General features: G+C 38.8%; 2 protein-coding genes across 7 annotated transcripts; both read right to left on the minus strand.

The window, feature by feature from the left end:
• Nucleotides 1-696: 696 nt before the first annotated feature.
• On the minus strand, nucleotides 697-14469 carry LOC149737367 (solute carrier family 23 member 2-like). Of its 4 annotated transcripts, none has more exons than XM_089874876.1 (15): nucleotides 12849-14469; nucleotides 12622-12721; nucleotides 11820-11942; nucleotides 11252-11418; nucleotides 10578-10761; nucleotides 10244-10425; nucleotides 9720-9843; nucleotides 9105-9241; nucleotides 8236-8403; nucleotides 7770-7890; nucleotides 7125-7297; nucleotides 6301-6482; nucleotides 5956-6079; nucleotides 5588-5682; nucleotides 697-936 (listed from the first exon to the last, which is right to left on the minus strand). In XM_089874876.1, exons 2-14 carry the CDS (start codon nucleotides 12685-12687, stop codon nucleotides 5619-5621), a joined length of 1815 nt encoding a protein of 604 aa, XP_089731002.1. In that variant the 5' UTR covers nucleotides 12688-12721; nucleotides 12849-14469; the 3' UTR covers nucleotides 697-936; nucleotides 5588-5618. The 4 variants fall into 4 exon arrangements, with proteins under 4 accessions (XP_089731002.1, XP_089731001.1, XP_089731003.1 ...); XM_089874875.1 differs by lacking the exon at nucleotides 697-936 and adding an exon at nucleotides 4683-5372 and having other exon boundaries at nucleotides 12885-14469; XM_089874877.1 differs by lacking the exon at nucleotides 697-936 and adding an exon at nucleotides 4683-5372 and having other exon boundaries at nucleotides 5592-5682.
• On the minus strand, nucleotides 1273-4538 carry LOC149737368 (uncharacterized). 3 transcript variants are annotated; one of them, XM_089874885.1, is made up of 5 exons: nucleotides 4239-4538; nucleotides 3760-3917; nucleotides 2826-2990; nucleotides 2367-2494; nucleotides 1273-1892 (listed from the first exon to the last, which is right to left on the minus strand). In XM_089874885.1, exons 1-5 carry the CDS (start codon nucleotides 4246-4248, stop codon nucleotides 1679-1681), a joined length of 675 nt encoding a protein of 224 aa, XP_089731011.1. In that variant the 5' UTR covers nucleotides 4249-4538; the 3' UTR covers nucleotides 1273-1678. The 3 variants fall into 3 exon arrangements, with proteins under 3 accessions (XP_089731011.1, XP_089731010.1, XP_089731009.1); XM_089874884.1 differs by having other exon boundaries at nucleotides 2379-2494; nucleotides 3760-3968; XM_089874883.1 differs by having other exon boundaries at nucleotides 3760-3968.
• Nucleotides 14470-14610: the final 141 nt, after the last annotated feature.

A 14610-nucleotide genomic window follows, 5' to 3' on the forward strand; every position in this document is an offset into this window, starting at 1 on the left:
ACACGCAGCGATCGATATGAGAACCTAATCTCTCTTATATGTGCATTCTATGCAGTATTGATGTAATGACAATATTGCGGTTGGCCATACTTCGAGCTTGTCTACCTAAAGGTGGCTGTACACAGTATTCGGAATTCGTCCGTTTTGTCTGTTTTATCCGGATTTCGCTGCCGCATGCATAATTGGACACGGGTTTGCATACAACTTCGCAGGCGAATTTGCACGCCGGATACTGTGTACAGCCACCTTAATAAACCTGTCGACATAGCGTTATGGAGTCGTTAAGATGGGCGCTACCATGGCCTATATACTGAATGTCTAATGTAGGCCATAGTGCGCGCTTTAACTTGCACCGCAACCCACAATAGAATTCCATCGTATTCTAAAAAGCAAACCAGCGTTCAAAAGATACGAAACTTGCACTAGGTAACTTCGCAATGAAATACTTACTAAAATATGATACACTATTGCGTAGCATCAAAAACAATAATACGTGTAAACGCTAATCAAAACGCATCTCTTCGCATTGCAAGCTAGCTTGCATTCTAAAAGACACCGCTACATATTTAAAGCTACAAGCATTCTCACTTGCCAAACATTAAACGTTTGCGTGGCGATCACTCATGCGGTAAGTCTAGCTTAACTTGCTGAGCCGAACTAAAGTTGGTGAGCCAAACTATAGCAACTAAACCGAAACACCTGAGTGAGATACAGCCGTCAAATCAAACCTAATCAAAACAATCGATAGAAATATATATCATAGGCTTATACAGCACAGTCGACGTTATGTAGGGCCAGAAACTTGAGCGCTTCAAATTACTCCAACTTGGTTTTAAAACGGCGACTGTCCGACTTGTCAAAAAGCAAACAAAAACTTCGAAATCGATTGCGACTTTTTTCTGTCGAAGTTGGCTCAGCATACGAAGAAGGTGTTTCCTGGTGCATAACAAACATAATTAAACAAAAAAAACACAACACAAAAATCCAACCAGGCAATGTAATGTTTATTTTACACCAATGGTCACGCAACAAATGTTCTAACCAACCAATGTCATATACTAGATCCACGTATACGGCAGGCTATACAATGCTGATGCTTTAGCGAGCATTCTAATCTTTATCTTGCAGGTGAAGACTTTTCACTAAATTAGTATTGTAGGGGGTGCGGTAATGTAGGGTTCACCGGTAGCGCCCATCTCAACGCATCGTGGCGGGGGGTGCAGTAGATCCGTTCACGCTAGCACCCAACGCAACGTAACGACTCCATAACGCTATACGTCGACAACTCATTTTATTAACGGACAAACGAGCGGCATCAGGCTAGGGACAAACGTGAGGATAGCATGAGTATAAGAGAGCTCCAACTGCCCTCTAAGCACAGAAAATAGGAGGGCTTTTATAGCATGAAACACATGTGCGAAAGCAGTACCAGGAAAGAACGTTTTACACTGAAAAGTGGCGTCTGTCAAACGGGCGGACTGGGCAGATAGTTTCCTGCCTTGTTGGAAAAACGCAAGATGTGTCGCTCAATCATAAACACAGTTACACCAGATGTAATAGTTACGCAACACGACTGTTTAATGTTCGGTCTTTATGCATTAAGTTAATTTGGAAAACTAGAATATATATCTGTGCTCGAAACACGCTCAATCGTTACAGTATAAACCCTGGACAGAACTCAAGTAATAGCTTTCACTAAAAGTTTAACAGATTGATGCGGTGACGGTACATGTTTAAATATATAAGTTCCAGATAACGGGTCGAAGTACCCCGAGTATTTGATTTCATTCTCGGTCGTGTAACCGAGCTTAGATGCAATCCGTTGCGTGTACAGTGACGTCGACTCCATAAATATAAAGTCGCATCCCAAATCTTTTGCGACCAATTCAATCCTAAAAAAAATAAACAAAACATTTTTTGTAAGAGTACCTATGGTAGGGTGGGGTAAAATAGGACATGGTAGGGTGGGGTAAAATAGGACATGGTAGGGTGGGGTAAAATAGAACATGTTTTCAATTTATTTTCGCATTGTAGCAAACCAAGAATATTCAGAGCCGCATAACCGTGTAAAGCGATTCTAAAATAGCGGTGTTACTAATTCATGAAATATGGAACATTATGTTCTAATGTTGTTCATCTTACCCCACAGTACTATTATAGGGTGGGGAAAGATGGGACATCTTTTTATTATATTTTCTCGTCCCATTTGGTAGTAAACAAAGAACATTCAAAGAATCATAAAACCGTATTCTCACGACTCCCATAAACCGTTGTTAATTGTTTAAACACGATCCGGATGTTCGGATATTATGTGCTAAAGGTGTCCCATCCTCCCGCCCTACTGTATACTAGGAACAAACGTTCACCTTTCCACCAACCCGGACATTATGCCCAATCTTCCGTAACTTGGATTCACTGTTGCAAGATAGATTCGAAAACACATTTTCCCTTCGGTTACTTTGCCAAGGTTTTTGTTCAATGTTTCAAATAGTTTCTGTAAATTATACTTTACATATAAAGTACTGCGGGGAAGATGGGACACCTTTAGCACATGTTATCTAAATAACCTGGTCGTGTTTTAAACAATTAACAACGGTCTATGGGAGTCATGAGGAAATGGGTTTATATTTTTTTGAATGTTCTTTGTTTATTACCAAATGGAAGAAGAAAATTGCATAAAAAGGTGTCCCATCTTCCCCCACCCTACTATAATATACGGTTCGTTCTACCCCAACAAAATAACAATACCTAATATTTGCGCATGTTTATGGACCAACATAATTTCTGATATTTTTACCGATCAAAACATTTTTTCAAGCCCTCACCGCGTTTATAGTAGTAACACCTCTGTTTCTAAACTTCGCTTTCCACTTTTCATCGTCCATGGTTTGGTCGTCTTTGTATCGAAGAACTTCACACAGAATAATCCCAGCAGTTTCCCCAGTTTGAATATTGTAAGCCATTAAAGACGAGTTACAGCTCATGCATTCCTGTATAGTATATATTATTATATACATTTGCTCACGCATATTCATAAATTGGTATATATATATATAGTAGGGTGGGGGAAGATGGGACACGTTTAGAGCATAATATCTAAATATCCTGATCGTGTTTTAAACAATTGACAACGGTCTATGGGAGTCGTCAGGATACAGTTTTATATTTCTTTAAATGTTCTTCGTTTACTACTTAATGGGACGAGAAAATAGAGCTAAAAGTGTCCCATCTTTCCCCATCCACTGTATATAGAAAATCTCTTCACAGGAAAAGTTTATCTTTATTGCAGTTGTGTATGGTGTAGTTTAAATACATGCATAGCAAGTAGAAAGTGGGGTGGGGAAGATGGGACACCTTTCAAAATTACATCCAAAGAATTATAAAACCATATCCTCACGACTCCCATAGACCGTTGTTAATTGTTTAAAACACGATCAGGATATTTGGATATTATGTGCTAAAGGTGTCCCGTTTCCCCCTACCCTAGGTAGGCTACTATATGGGTGATCTCATCCTAATCAAGTGTACACTGTGCGCCTGTCAATAAGTAACCGCAGTGATGTTACTTCTTAGCCACACAAAGAGACATAGCTTCCCCACCATACACAACAAAGTACTTGTTTCCTAAAACAACTTTCGTATGTTATACCTCCCACAAAGTAACATACTTGGTAACTCCTATGTTGGCACGAGGTGTATTATCACCCGTATTATAACGACTGTCGTTTTCCAGCCACGCGAGGATAAAGTAAGTTATACCTCCGCATGCTTTCGAACGAATTCCGTATCCACTTTTCCCGGGTAAACAACTTCCAAAGCCGACCGCAACGGTTCGTTGGGACAGAAATATTTAGTGACCATTTCTTCCACGTCGTCTTTATCAGCGGCAACCAACTTTCTGCAACCGATCCTGCCATCTATTAACGGGAGGTTGATCGCTTCTTTCATAACAAACTCTATCTTATAGCCTACAGCAAGTAATAGGTCAAATAACTCCAATACCCGCGCATGTAAAACTAGGTCAAAATATCAAAAAACGTTCACGTTACAACTTACAAGTTATTGAGTGTCTACATTGCAAAATATCTTCTACACGACCTGCCTGTTGCACATGCAATGTCTGTGCAGTTCGCATCTGTTTACATTAAGATGCCGCTTAAACATAAACATATCTGTATATATGACACCAGCAGACTAGATACACAACAGTAAGCCTACAATTCTGCATAAGCGCTTACCGAATGGCATGAATGCTTGTATTGGTAAATGCTCTAGAGGTATACCACCAGCATGTAAGAATCTTAAAGTTGGTTCTTTAAAGGCTTTCGTGGAAACGCATTCAAGCGTTAACTTCTCGGTTGACCTAACAATATCTCGCTGACTACTGTAAGCCGTTTTATCAAATTTAAACCAATTGTAAGTCGACTTTAACAAAAAATATTCTGATTTAAAACACTACAAATATTCGTCCGGACACGACATAATAGCTTGTATACTGAATCCGTTTATAACAACTCAGCTACCGCACAGACATCAACTATGTATTGATTAATTGAAATCGACTGGTTGTTAGAAAAGCGAGGCAAACGTATTTCTTTCCGGAATATGGTCTATACGTTAATCCTATGTTCCACTGTTTGCTTCGAGCATAGATATAGAATATAAAATAGACACCTTTTAACTCTATTTTCTCTTCCCATTTAATAGTAAACAAAGAACATTCAAAGAATTATTAAAAAGAGTTATTACGTATATGCCCGATATACCGTTGTTAATTGTTTGAAACACGACCAGGATGTTTGGATATTATGTGCTTAAGGTCAAAAAAAAACTATATCCTTACAACTCCCATAGACTGTTGGTAATTGTTTAAAACACGATCAGGATATTTTGAGGCGACGTTATGTAGGTTTCAGAAACTTAGACCGTTTTAAATTATTCCAATTTGGTTTTAAAACGGCGACTGTCCGACTACACGCTAATCAAAACGCATCTTCGCATTGCAAGCTAGCTTGCATTCTAAAAGACACCGCTGCATATTTAAAGCTACAAGCATTCTCACTTGCTAAACATTAAACGTTTGCGTGGCGATCACTCATGCGGTAAGTCTAGCTTAAATTGCTGGGCCGAAACACCTGAGTGAGATACAGCCGTCAAATCAAACCTAATCAAAACAATCGATAGAAATATATATCATAGACTTATACAGCACAGTCGACGTTATGTAGGACCAGAAACTTGAGCGCTTCAAATTATTCCAACTTGGTTTTAAAGCGACGACTGTCCGACTTGTCAAAAAGCAAACAAAAACTTCGAAATCGATTGCGACTTTTTTCTGTCGAAGTTGACTCAGCACAGGAAGAAGGTGTTTCCTAGTGCATAACAAATGTATAGTATGGTTTGGAAAATGATACACTTTTTTATTTTTTATTTTTCATCTTATTTAATAGTAAACAGAGAATATTCAAAGAATTATAAATCCTTTTTCTCACGACTTCCATAGACCGTTGTTAATTTAAAATGGGTTGTGAAATTGTCAGCCATACATCCAAATATTGAAAACATTAAATCACTATCACAAACTTACCTACGTGGTAACCCACGAGGACAGATAAGTTTCATTCAAACGATCTTTCTGCTTGCTCTTGATAGTCGGGAATAAATGGAAAGTTGCGCGTGAATCTGTGAACGGTTGGTTTTGTTAAGATAAAGTATAGATTTGTGGCGTATTGTTACGCTTTGGATGCAACAACCACGCTATTAAATCCGCACTTTTTATTCATAGCGTGTTTTAACAACTGTTGTTTTGTTGTTGATTCCTCTCTCTTTCAATTACACGATCCTCGCTCTCGTTTTCAAAAGACAAATAAAAATATGTAAAACGTTATGTAAAACATTGGGCAATATATGCTTAAACGTCCTGTCTTTTTTTCTACATATGTTGATTTTATTAACCTGCAACAAGTGGTCGAAAAAGGAAGATTGTAACTTTTATCGATCCTCGATAAGCTGATGTTTTCCTCGTTTTCGTTGACTTGGTGCTTGTTAAATGCTTTCAAACCTCGCTCGGTTTCGGTACCTTAAACGTAGCAACCGTCATAGATTATACTATTGCTATGGAGTAGTACAATGTGAAACATAACACAGAAATATATTAAGATATATTGCTTTTACTTGTATAGTTTTTACCCATAGCAGTTTTAACGACTTTAATTTAGTTCTATAATTTCTTTCTCTTCGTTGTTTTTAATCATTTCTTCAACACTGTATTCAAAGAAATTTCTATTATTGTAAGTTTACCAGGCAAAGTGTTGTCAAAGAAAAACCCGACCAGCCCTCCCACCAACATAGCTGATGACAGAACGATTTTGAATATCTGGTCGACTTCGGTCACTCCAGTTTTGATCGCAGAAGAATTTGCTTTGGTCCAATTTGCCACCGACAACCCCGTGAATAAGGAGACTCCAATAACAAAGATGTTTCTAGGTAACGGTTTTAATATATTACAAACCATGCCTAACCCTAACGAAACCAATATTACGAGTTCAGTTTGGTTAAAGGATTGGGCAGTATGGATATACTGTGCTCTCCTAGAATATAGTTTGTTCCTAGGCAACATGCGACAACTATATATATGTGAATATATGTGATGTGAATATATATATGTGATATATGTGAAACTATATAAGGGCCATATACTAAAACCTGTTCCTTTAATAAACACCCTGCCGTTTGTACATAGCTTTCACCCACCAATAACTATACGGAATTGCCGTTTAGTTGTTCGTTTCGGTATACAAGTAATATGATTCGATCCGTTAGACGAAAAGAAGAATGAATCGATCAATAAGCTAATGAATAAATGTAACTTACTTTAACGATAGTCATTATAACACGGGTGTTCTGTTTCATACACTTTATCCCCGCTTACAAGTTACCATGTATGTAACTTATTTATCCTCGCATGGCGGGGTAACAACAGTCGTTATAACACAGTTGTTCTGTTTCATACACCTCGTGCCCGCTTACAAGTTATCACGTATGTAACTTTTTCCAACCTTTAACTTAAATCTACAGAGTTTGTTAATTTTTGTTAAAGTTTTGCTGCTTTCAAAAATTCTCACCTGTTCGAATCGAGGTCAACGTATTTGAGATTCGATAATCCAACAGCTGATATCATCCCAAACATAGCGAAGAACATTCCGCCCATCACAGGATCAGGTAAAGTGACGAATATGCTTCCAAACTTACTGAAGTAACCAAGAAGCATGAATAAGATGCCAGCCGTTTGAAGAACCTAAGGATATATACATTATATATATATTTTATCGTTTATGGGTGAGTTCCTTGACAATGGAGGTTTAGTTATTATGTGTTCAGCTATTAGCATTATTCCATTTAAATAAGGGATTGAACATAACTGCTTTTAATCTATCTCTCTGGGGTAATGGGTCAATTGTAACCTAAATCCTAGGGCCCATGGCGGGCCGCTCTGCGGAACCTCACACACATAAAACAGAATATCTCTCTCTGCTGTCCATGGCTCTCTCTCTCTCTTTCTTTGGCTCTCTATCTGGCTGACGCGGCTGCTAGTTTGGGGGTTGTTGGAATCTACCTATCGTTTATGATTCGCGTTATCGTCAATACATCTGTATATATTCATCAAGAGGAGAGCATTAATTAAGTTATAGACAACAGTCGCTTATTCCTTACGGCTGAAACTGCAGCCGCATTCGAGTTAAACCCAGCTCCTACATTATGTAACTTACCACTCTGCTTCCTACACGAGTTATCCCGATCGCCGCAATGTTTTGAGTAAACGACGTTGTCCCGGATCCAGTTCCCATTAAACCAGCCAACATCACTCCAACTCCTTCCATTAGTATTCCTCTGGAAGTATATGAAGGAATGTATGTAACTTATTTATCCTCGCATGGCGAGGCAACGACAGTGGTTTTAACACGGGTGTTCTGTTTCATACACCTTGGCTCGCTTACCAGTTACCACGTATGTAACTTTGTGGACGATTAGTTATTAGGAAATTTCTTATTTTTTTGTAATGTTAAGGCTGGCAACTTAGACTACCTAAGAGAGCACTACAGATTGCTATGTTATAATGATATAATGGCACACACGCCCACAGTGGTGGCAGCATCGAGCATCGAGCCCGTCAACTTAGGACTAGTCAGGCGCCAACCACTTCGCAAGCAAGCTTATATAAAATACTTCGCTCACCTGTTCAAAGCATGGCTTGGGGGCGGCGGTACGTTAGCTAGGCGAGCACACGCGTGGTAATCACCAATAGATTCAATGGTGCTGCATATAACAGCAACCAACATCCCAATGACCCCACCAACCGTTACAACAGGCAAACCCCACTGTCCGGGGTAGGGGAAGCGGAACCTACATAGCAGATGTTGTGATCACTACTAGAGAGATATAGTAGGGTGGGGGAAGATGGGACACCTTTTACCTCTATTTTCTCGTCTCTTAAGCCAAGAACATTCAAGGAATTATAAAACCGTATCCCCACGACTCCAATTCAAGGAATTATAAACCGTATCCCCACGACTCCCGACCGTTGTTAATTGTTTAAAATATCGTCAGGATATTCGGATATTACGTGCTAAAGGTGTCACATCTCCCCCGCCCTATTATATAAACTGTCAATTATTACACACTTCTTCCGATTACTAAGCTGCTACTAATTGTGGGATTTTGAATTATATGCTGGACTTAATATCCACGTCTTTTTGACACTTTTTTACTCGTAGAGTTTTTTAACGGCAGTCATTTTGTTTCTAATTTCATTTTCTTAATTTTTTATTATTTATGCGCGTATGTGGCAGCAAAGACTTGATCATTTACTTTTAATTTGTTAAACACTTAGAGGAAATAAGTCACCGTATATAAATTGGGCATTAAAATGAACTGTAAAGGCAGTAAAAACAAAACATGTAATTTATTTATCCTCGCGTGGCCGAAAAACGACAGTCGTTATATAACACGGGTGTTCTGTTCCATACACCTCGTGCCGCTTATGTTAGAGGCAGGCGCGCTAACCGCTTTACTATGGCGTGGACAATACTAACATAGGAGCTTACCACGGACTATTATATATAACATTGGCCCGAATATCTGTCCTTGCTTTGTAGTACGGATTGGTTGGGTCGTTTGGGAAAACATTGGTGACGGTGAATATGTAGCAAAGTAGCCACGCTGATAACAATGCAATCAGAACCTGTATAAGAAACGCAAGGTACGCTTAAAGGATCCATGCATATCATTCGCTTATAGTAGGTTAGGGTAAGATGGGACATGTTTTCATTCTCTATTATTGTCCCATTTTCCCAGTAAACCTAATATTTACAAAATAATATTTACAAAATTATAGTGGGGTTGGGGGAAAATGGGACACCTTTAGCACATAATATCCAAGTATCCTGATTATGTTTTAAACAAATATCAACGGTCTATGGGAGTCGTGAGGGTACGATTTTATTATTCATTGAATGTTTTTTGTTTACTACCAAATGGAACCAGAAAATAGACTAAAAAGGTGTCCCATCTTCTCCCACCCCACTATATATTACAGTCAACAATCTCGCGTGTATCTTATGTTCTTACGGTATCCATTTTTCCCTACAGTATTATACCACTGTTACTGTACTAACATGCAAAGGGACAAAGTTAGGGCTTCCCACACGAAATGAACTCACCGGGAACATCCTAAAGAATCCACTTCTATCAACGTAACATTCCCGACGACGAAAACTAAACTTGGGGAAAGGAACGTCTACGTACTTCAGATACTGAGAGCAAAGAGCCAGCACTGCAACTGTGCTGAATAGATATATCACACATGTGTTTAATACACCCAACATTAAAAGTGTGCAGTCAGTTAAAAACAATCTTTTCAAAACTATGACTTGAATGAAGAAATGAATGTAATTTACTTTATCTTCGCGTGGCCGGAAAACGACAGTCGTTATAACACGGGTTTAACACCTCGTGCCAGCTTACGAGTTGCCATGTGGTTACTTTGTGGGTGATTATTTTTTTTGATTTTTGATTTTTATTTTTTTTGGTTTTGTTTTACTTGATAGTAAAAATAAAAATTCCACAAACGCATCTAAAATGGTAGGCGGGCAACTAAAAGACATGACACATAACAGCACATGAAAAAGCATTCAGCTAACTACTGCTGTTCATTATTTTGAGTGCATGGTTAGTTTCAACTCACAAAAAAGCGATTCCCCATTGAACCTGTGCAAAATGGGCAGCAGTGGTAAACAGGTCCAATCCAATCAACGTGACAGTGGGCACGATGGTCAATGGGCCGACAAACCTCATAAGGAAACCAACTGCTCCTGTGGCGCCAAGAAGGACTTCTAAACAAGCACTGACTGTGATGGCCCCTTGTACCTGTTGGGTGAAGATTGTATGAATTTATTTATTCAAGTTACATACGTGGTTTTGGTAGCTCTTGCAAGATGGATGATATATGACTTCTAAGTTATAAATTGGGACGTTGTTTTATGCCTTTCAGCAAAATAAATGTTGCGTATATAAACAACCTCTCTTATCCTGCGTTGCCAAACTTCTTGCCCGTCGACGATGAGACCACTGTCGTTGTACAACGTCACACTTGAATTCATGTAACCGGTAGGTAGCGCTGGAGGGCAATGGTTGTGAGGGAGTGCCAAGATAGCGAGCAATGGTGGATAAAACGCGATGGAGTTTCCTTGCATGATCGGAAGTCTGTATGTTAGAAGTAAGATGGTTAAACGTGTATGGTATAAATATCACTATCTACTTTATACACCTACAAAGTTACGTAACTTGTAAGCGGGCACGACGAGGTGTATGAAACAGAACACCCGTGTTATAACGACTGTCATTGCTCCGCCATGCGAGGATAAATAAATTACATACGTGGTAACTCGTAAGCGGGCACGAGGTCTATGAAACAGAACACCCGTGTTATAACGACTGTCATTGCTCCGCCATGCGAGGATAAATAAATTACATACGTGGTAACTCGTAAGCGGGCACGAGGTGTATGAAACAGAACACCCGTGTTATAACGACTGTCATTGCTCCGCCATGCGAGGATAAATAAATTACATACGTGGTAACTTGTAAGTGGGCACGAGGTCTATGAAACAGAACACCCGTGTTATAACGACTGTCGTTGCTCCGCCATGCGAGGATTGTTTTATAATAAAATGATTACAACAAGTGTCATTACCTGTTCCCTATCGTAGTTTGCAATAACGTACACACCCCTGATACCACGAACGTTGTGCTGATCAAGTTGGCGCGTCCCACATTCCCCGCTACGTCATCAGGTATGCATAACTTGTATGACACCATCAGCGGGATGCCAACCAAAGATCCGATGGCTACCAGATAATGCTGGGGATGTAGTAGAGTGGGGTAAGTTGGGACGCGTATTCATTTTTTTGTATTGCCCCGTTAAACATTTAAAGAATTTTGTAACCGTTTAACGACTATATATAAATGATGGGTTCTTTTGAGCGAAAAAAAGGGGAAAATATGTCTAATTTAAATGAATGTAGCTTATTTATCCTCGCATTGGGGGCAACGACAGCCGTTATAACAAGAGTGTTCTGTTTCATACACCCTCGTGCCCGCTTACAAGTTACCATGTATGTAACTTGTTTATCCTCGCATGGCGGGGCAATGACAGTTGTTATAACAGGAATGTTCTGTTTCATACACCTCGTGCCCGCTTGCGAGTTTTCACGTGTATTAACTTTGTGAATAATAACTTTGTTGCACATTATTTTAGGTACCTGTAACCCAAAGGCCACACAAAGATACCACGGTGGTTTATCGTTCAATCCATATATTAGACTTGATGATGATTGTAGATCACCATCGATGGTTTCAGATTCCTGGTTCAAAACCTCTTCCTGCTGTTTAAGAACAACGTGTTAGGGTATTTACCTATTAATGAACTGATATCGTTCCTAAGAAAGATGTCTGTGCGTCGGCTACGTTGTTGTAAACAGATTATTCTGTCTGTAAGCTGTATAGTACATAGACAATATTTGCAGTGAACCATAGCTTTCATATTTGGGGTTAGATTCATTCTTATATATAGTAGGGTGGGAGGGGACACATTTAGCACATAATATCCAAATATCCTGATCATGTTTTAAACAATTAACAACAGTCTATGGGCGTCGTGAGGATACGGTTTTATATTTCTTTGAATGTTTTTGTTTACTACCAAATAGGACGAGAAAATAGAATAAAAAGGTGTCCCGTCTTCCCCCACCCTATTATACAGCAATAACATTACCAAGATACCACGAATTTAAAAATTGACAAACATTCTATAGTTACAAGAGCAGCGACTTGTCTTTTATGACGAACTTTATACTTACTGCACATTTGTAAAAAACGACGTTCATTGAGCTAACGAATGATTTAGAACTAGAACTGTCTTACACCTTATTCTGAAAATAAGTCGTTTTTTTCACGTGATGCATTTAGTAATAGGCTTTAAAACCACCGACATAAAAAACTGTCGTTTTCCGGCCACGCGAGGATAAAGTAAGGCACATTCTTACATTCAATTGTAATTCCTACCTGGTTGTCACCTTCTCCACTTTCAACGTTCAATGGAGCAGATTCTAATCCTTGTTCCTCAGGCATTTATTGCAACTTGTTGACCTCATACAAAGTAAAACTGCGTTGAGAGAAATAGTTATTGAAAAGGTCGAGTGCTGGTTAATAGTCACCCCCCCACGTTATCTGCTAACCGCTAAACGTATCTTGTAACTCATACAAACACCGTAGATGAGTTTGCTACCAACCTCTAACACTTCCCACCAGCTTAATCTGTAACGTACCGGAGGATTCTTCACTGGTGTCAAGGAAGCCAACATAGAATGATTGCTTGCTATATGAGGAAGCTTAGAAGAAAATACTTCAAACCATAAGCGCTATTTAAAACCTTGTAACTTATTGAAAATAAGCGTCCAATAACCTGATTTCGTACAAAACTTGTGAATGTCGATAAAAACGTGCCAGCTGGCCCCGCCCTGATAGATACAGTAGGATGGGGGAAGATGGGACACATTTTAACTATATTTTCTCGTCCCATATAGTAGTAAACCAAGAACATTCAAAGAAATATGAAACTATGTCCCCATGAGTCTCATAGACCGTTGTTAGTTGTTTTAAACATGATCAGGATATCTGGATATTATGTGCTAAAGGTGTCCCATCTTCCCCACCCTACTATATATATATACGTAAACTATTTCTCTTGCAAACGGAAAGCAGAACTTGTTGGTATTAATATATCGGCACTCGTTTGTCTTTCTATATTCTGTATTCTGCCTGGTATTGCAGATATCTTTTCACCAACGCAACACAATTCCCATTCCTTGTCTTAACAACTTCTTGCCATCCCCTTCCACAAATACTGAATAATCAGCCAGACGTAAGCGGTTAGAACACACTTGGCGCAGGAACGCAGTAAAGAAGAAACGTTTCACTTTTTCGTATTCTGCACAACGAATTATAAATAGGGTGGGGTAAGATGGGACACCTTTTTATTCTATTTCTCGTCCTATTTGGTAGTAAACAAAGAACGTTTAAAGAATTATAAACCCGTATATCCTCACGACTCCCATGGACCGTTGTTAATTGTTTGAAACACGATTAGGATATTTGGATATTATGTGATAAAGGTGTCCCATCTTTCCCTATAGTGCTCACATACATCTGATCGACTTTAACTTAAAATACGAAAGCTATCATTCACTACAAATATTCGTCCGGACACGACATAATAGCTTGTATACTGAATCTGTTTATAACAACTCAGCTACCGCACAGACATCAACCATGTATTGATTAATTGAAATCGACTGGTTGTTAGAAAAAGTGCGACATTATATTATTGTTTCCGGAATATGGTCCATACGTAAACCTAAGTTATTGTAGAGGTGCTTGCGAGCATAGATATAATTATCACACTATACACTGGCTTGGCTCTTAACGTCAACACATATCGGGCTTAATAGTGCCCAGTAGTTTTAAATGTATATATAGCAGGGTGGGGGAAGATGGGACACCTTTAACACATAATATCCAAATATCCTGAAGGTGTTTTAAACAATTAACAACGGTCTATGGGAGTCGTGAAGATACGGTTTTATAATTCATTAAATGTTCTTTGTTTACTACTAAATGGGACCTTGTGACTTGATATTATTTTTCTTTATCAGATCATAATAACTGCACCAACGCTTAAACGTTCATTTTCCACAGTATAGTAGAGTGGGGGAAGATGGGACATGTAGGGTGGGGGGGGGGAGATGGGACATTTTATTTTCTCTTTCCATTCATTTGTAAACAAAGAACATTTAAAAAAAATATAAAACTATATCCTCACGACTCCCATAGACCGTTGTTAATTGTATATTGTTCTGCTGTTAATACCCATTTCTTTGCTATTAACTAAATTTGATCTTAGTTATTGTAATCGAAGGAATAAATGAAAGGCATATGTTAGGTAACTCGTTTATATTTAATATATTTCTCTAACATTTAATGTTGCTTAAAAAG

The sequence above is a fragment of the Ciona robusta genome, chromosome 3, assembly GCF_009617815.1.
Source record: "Ciona robusta chromosome 3, ASM961781v2".
Taxonomy (NCBI): Eukaryota; Metazoa; Chordata; class Ascidiacea; order Phlebobranchia; family Cionidae; genus Ciona; species Ciona robusta.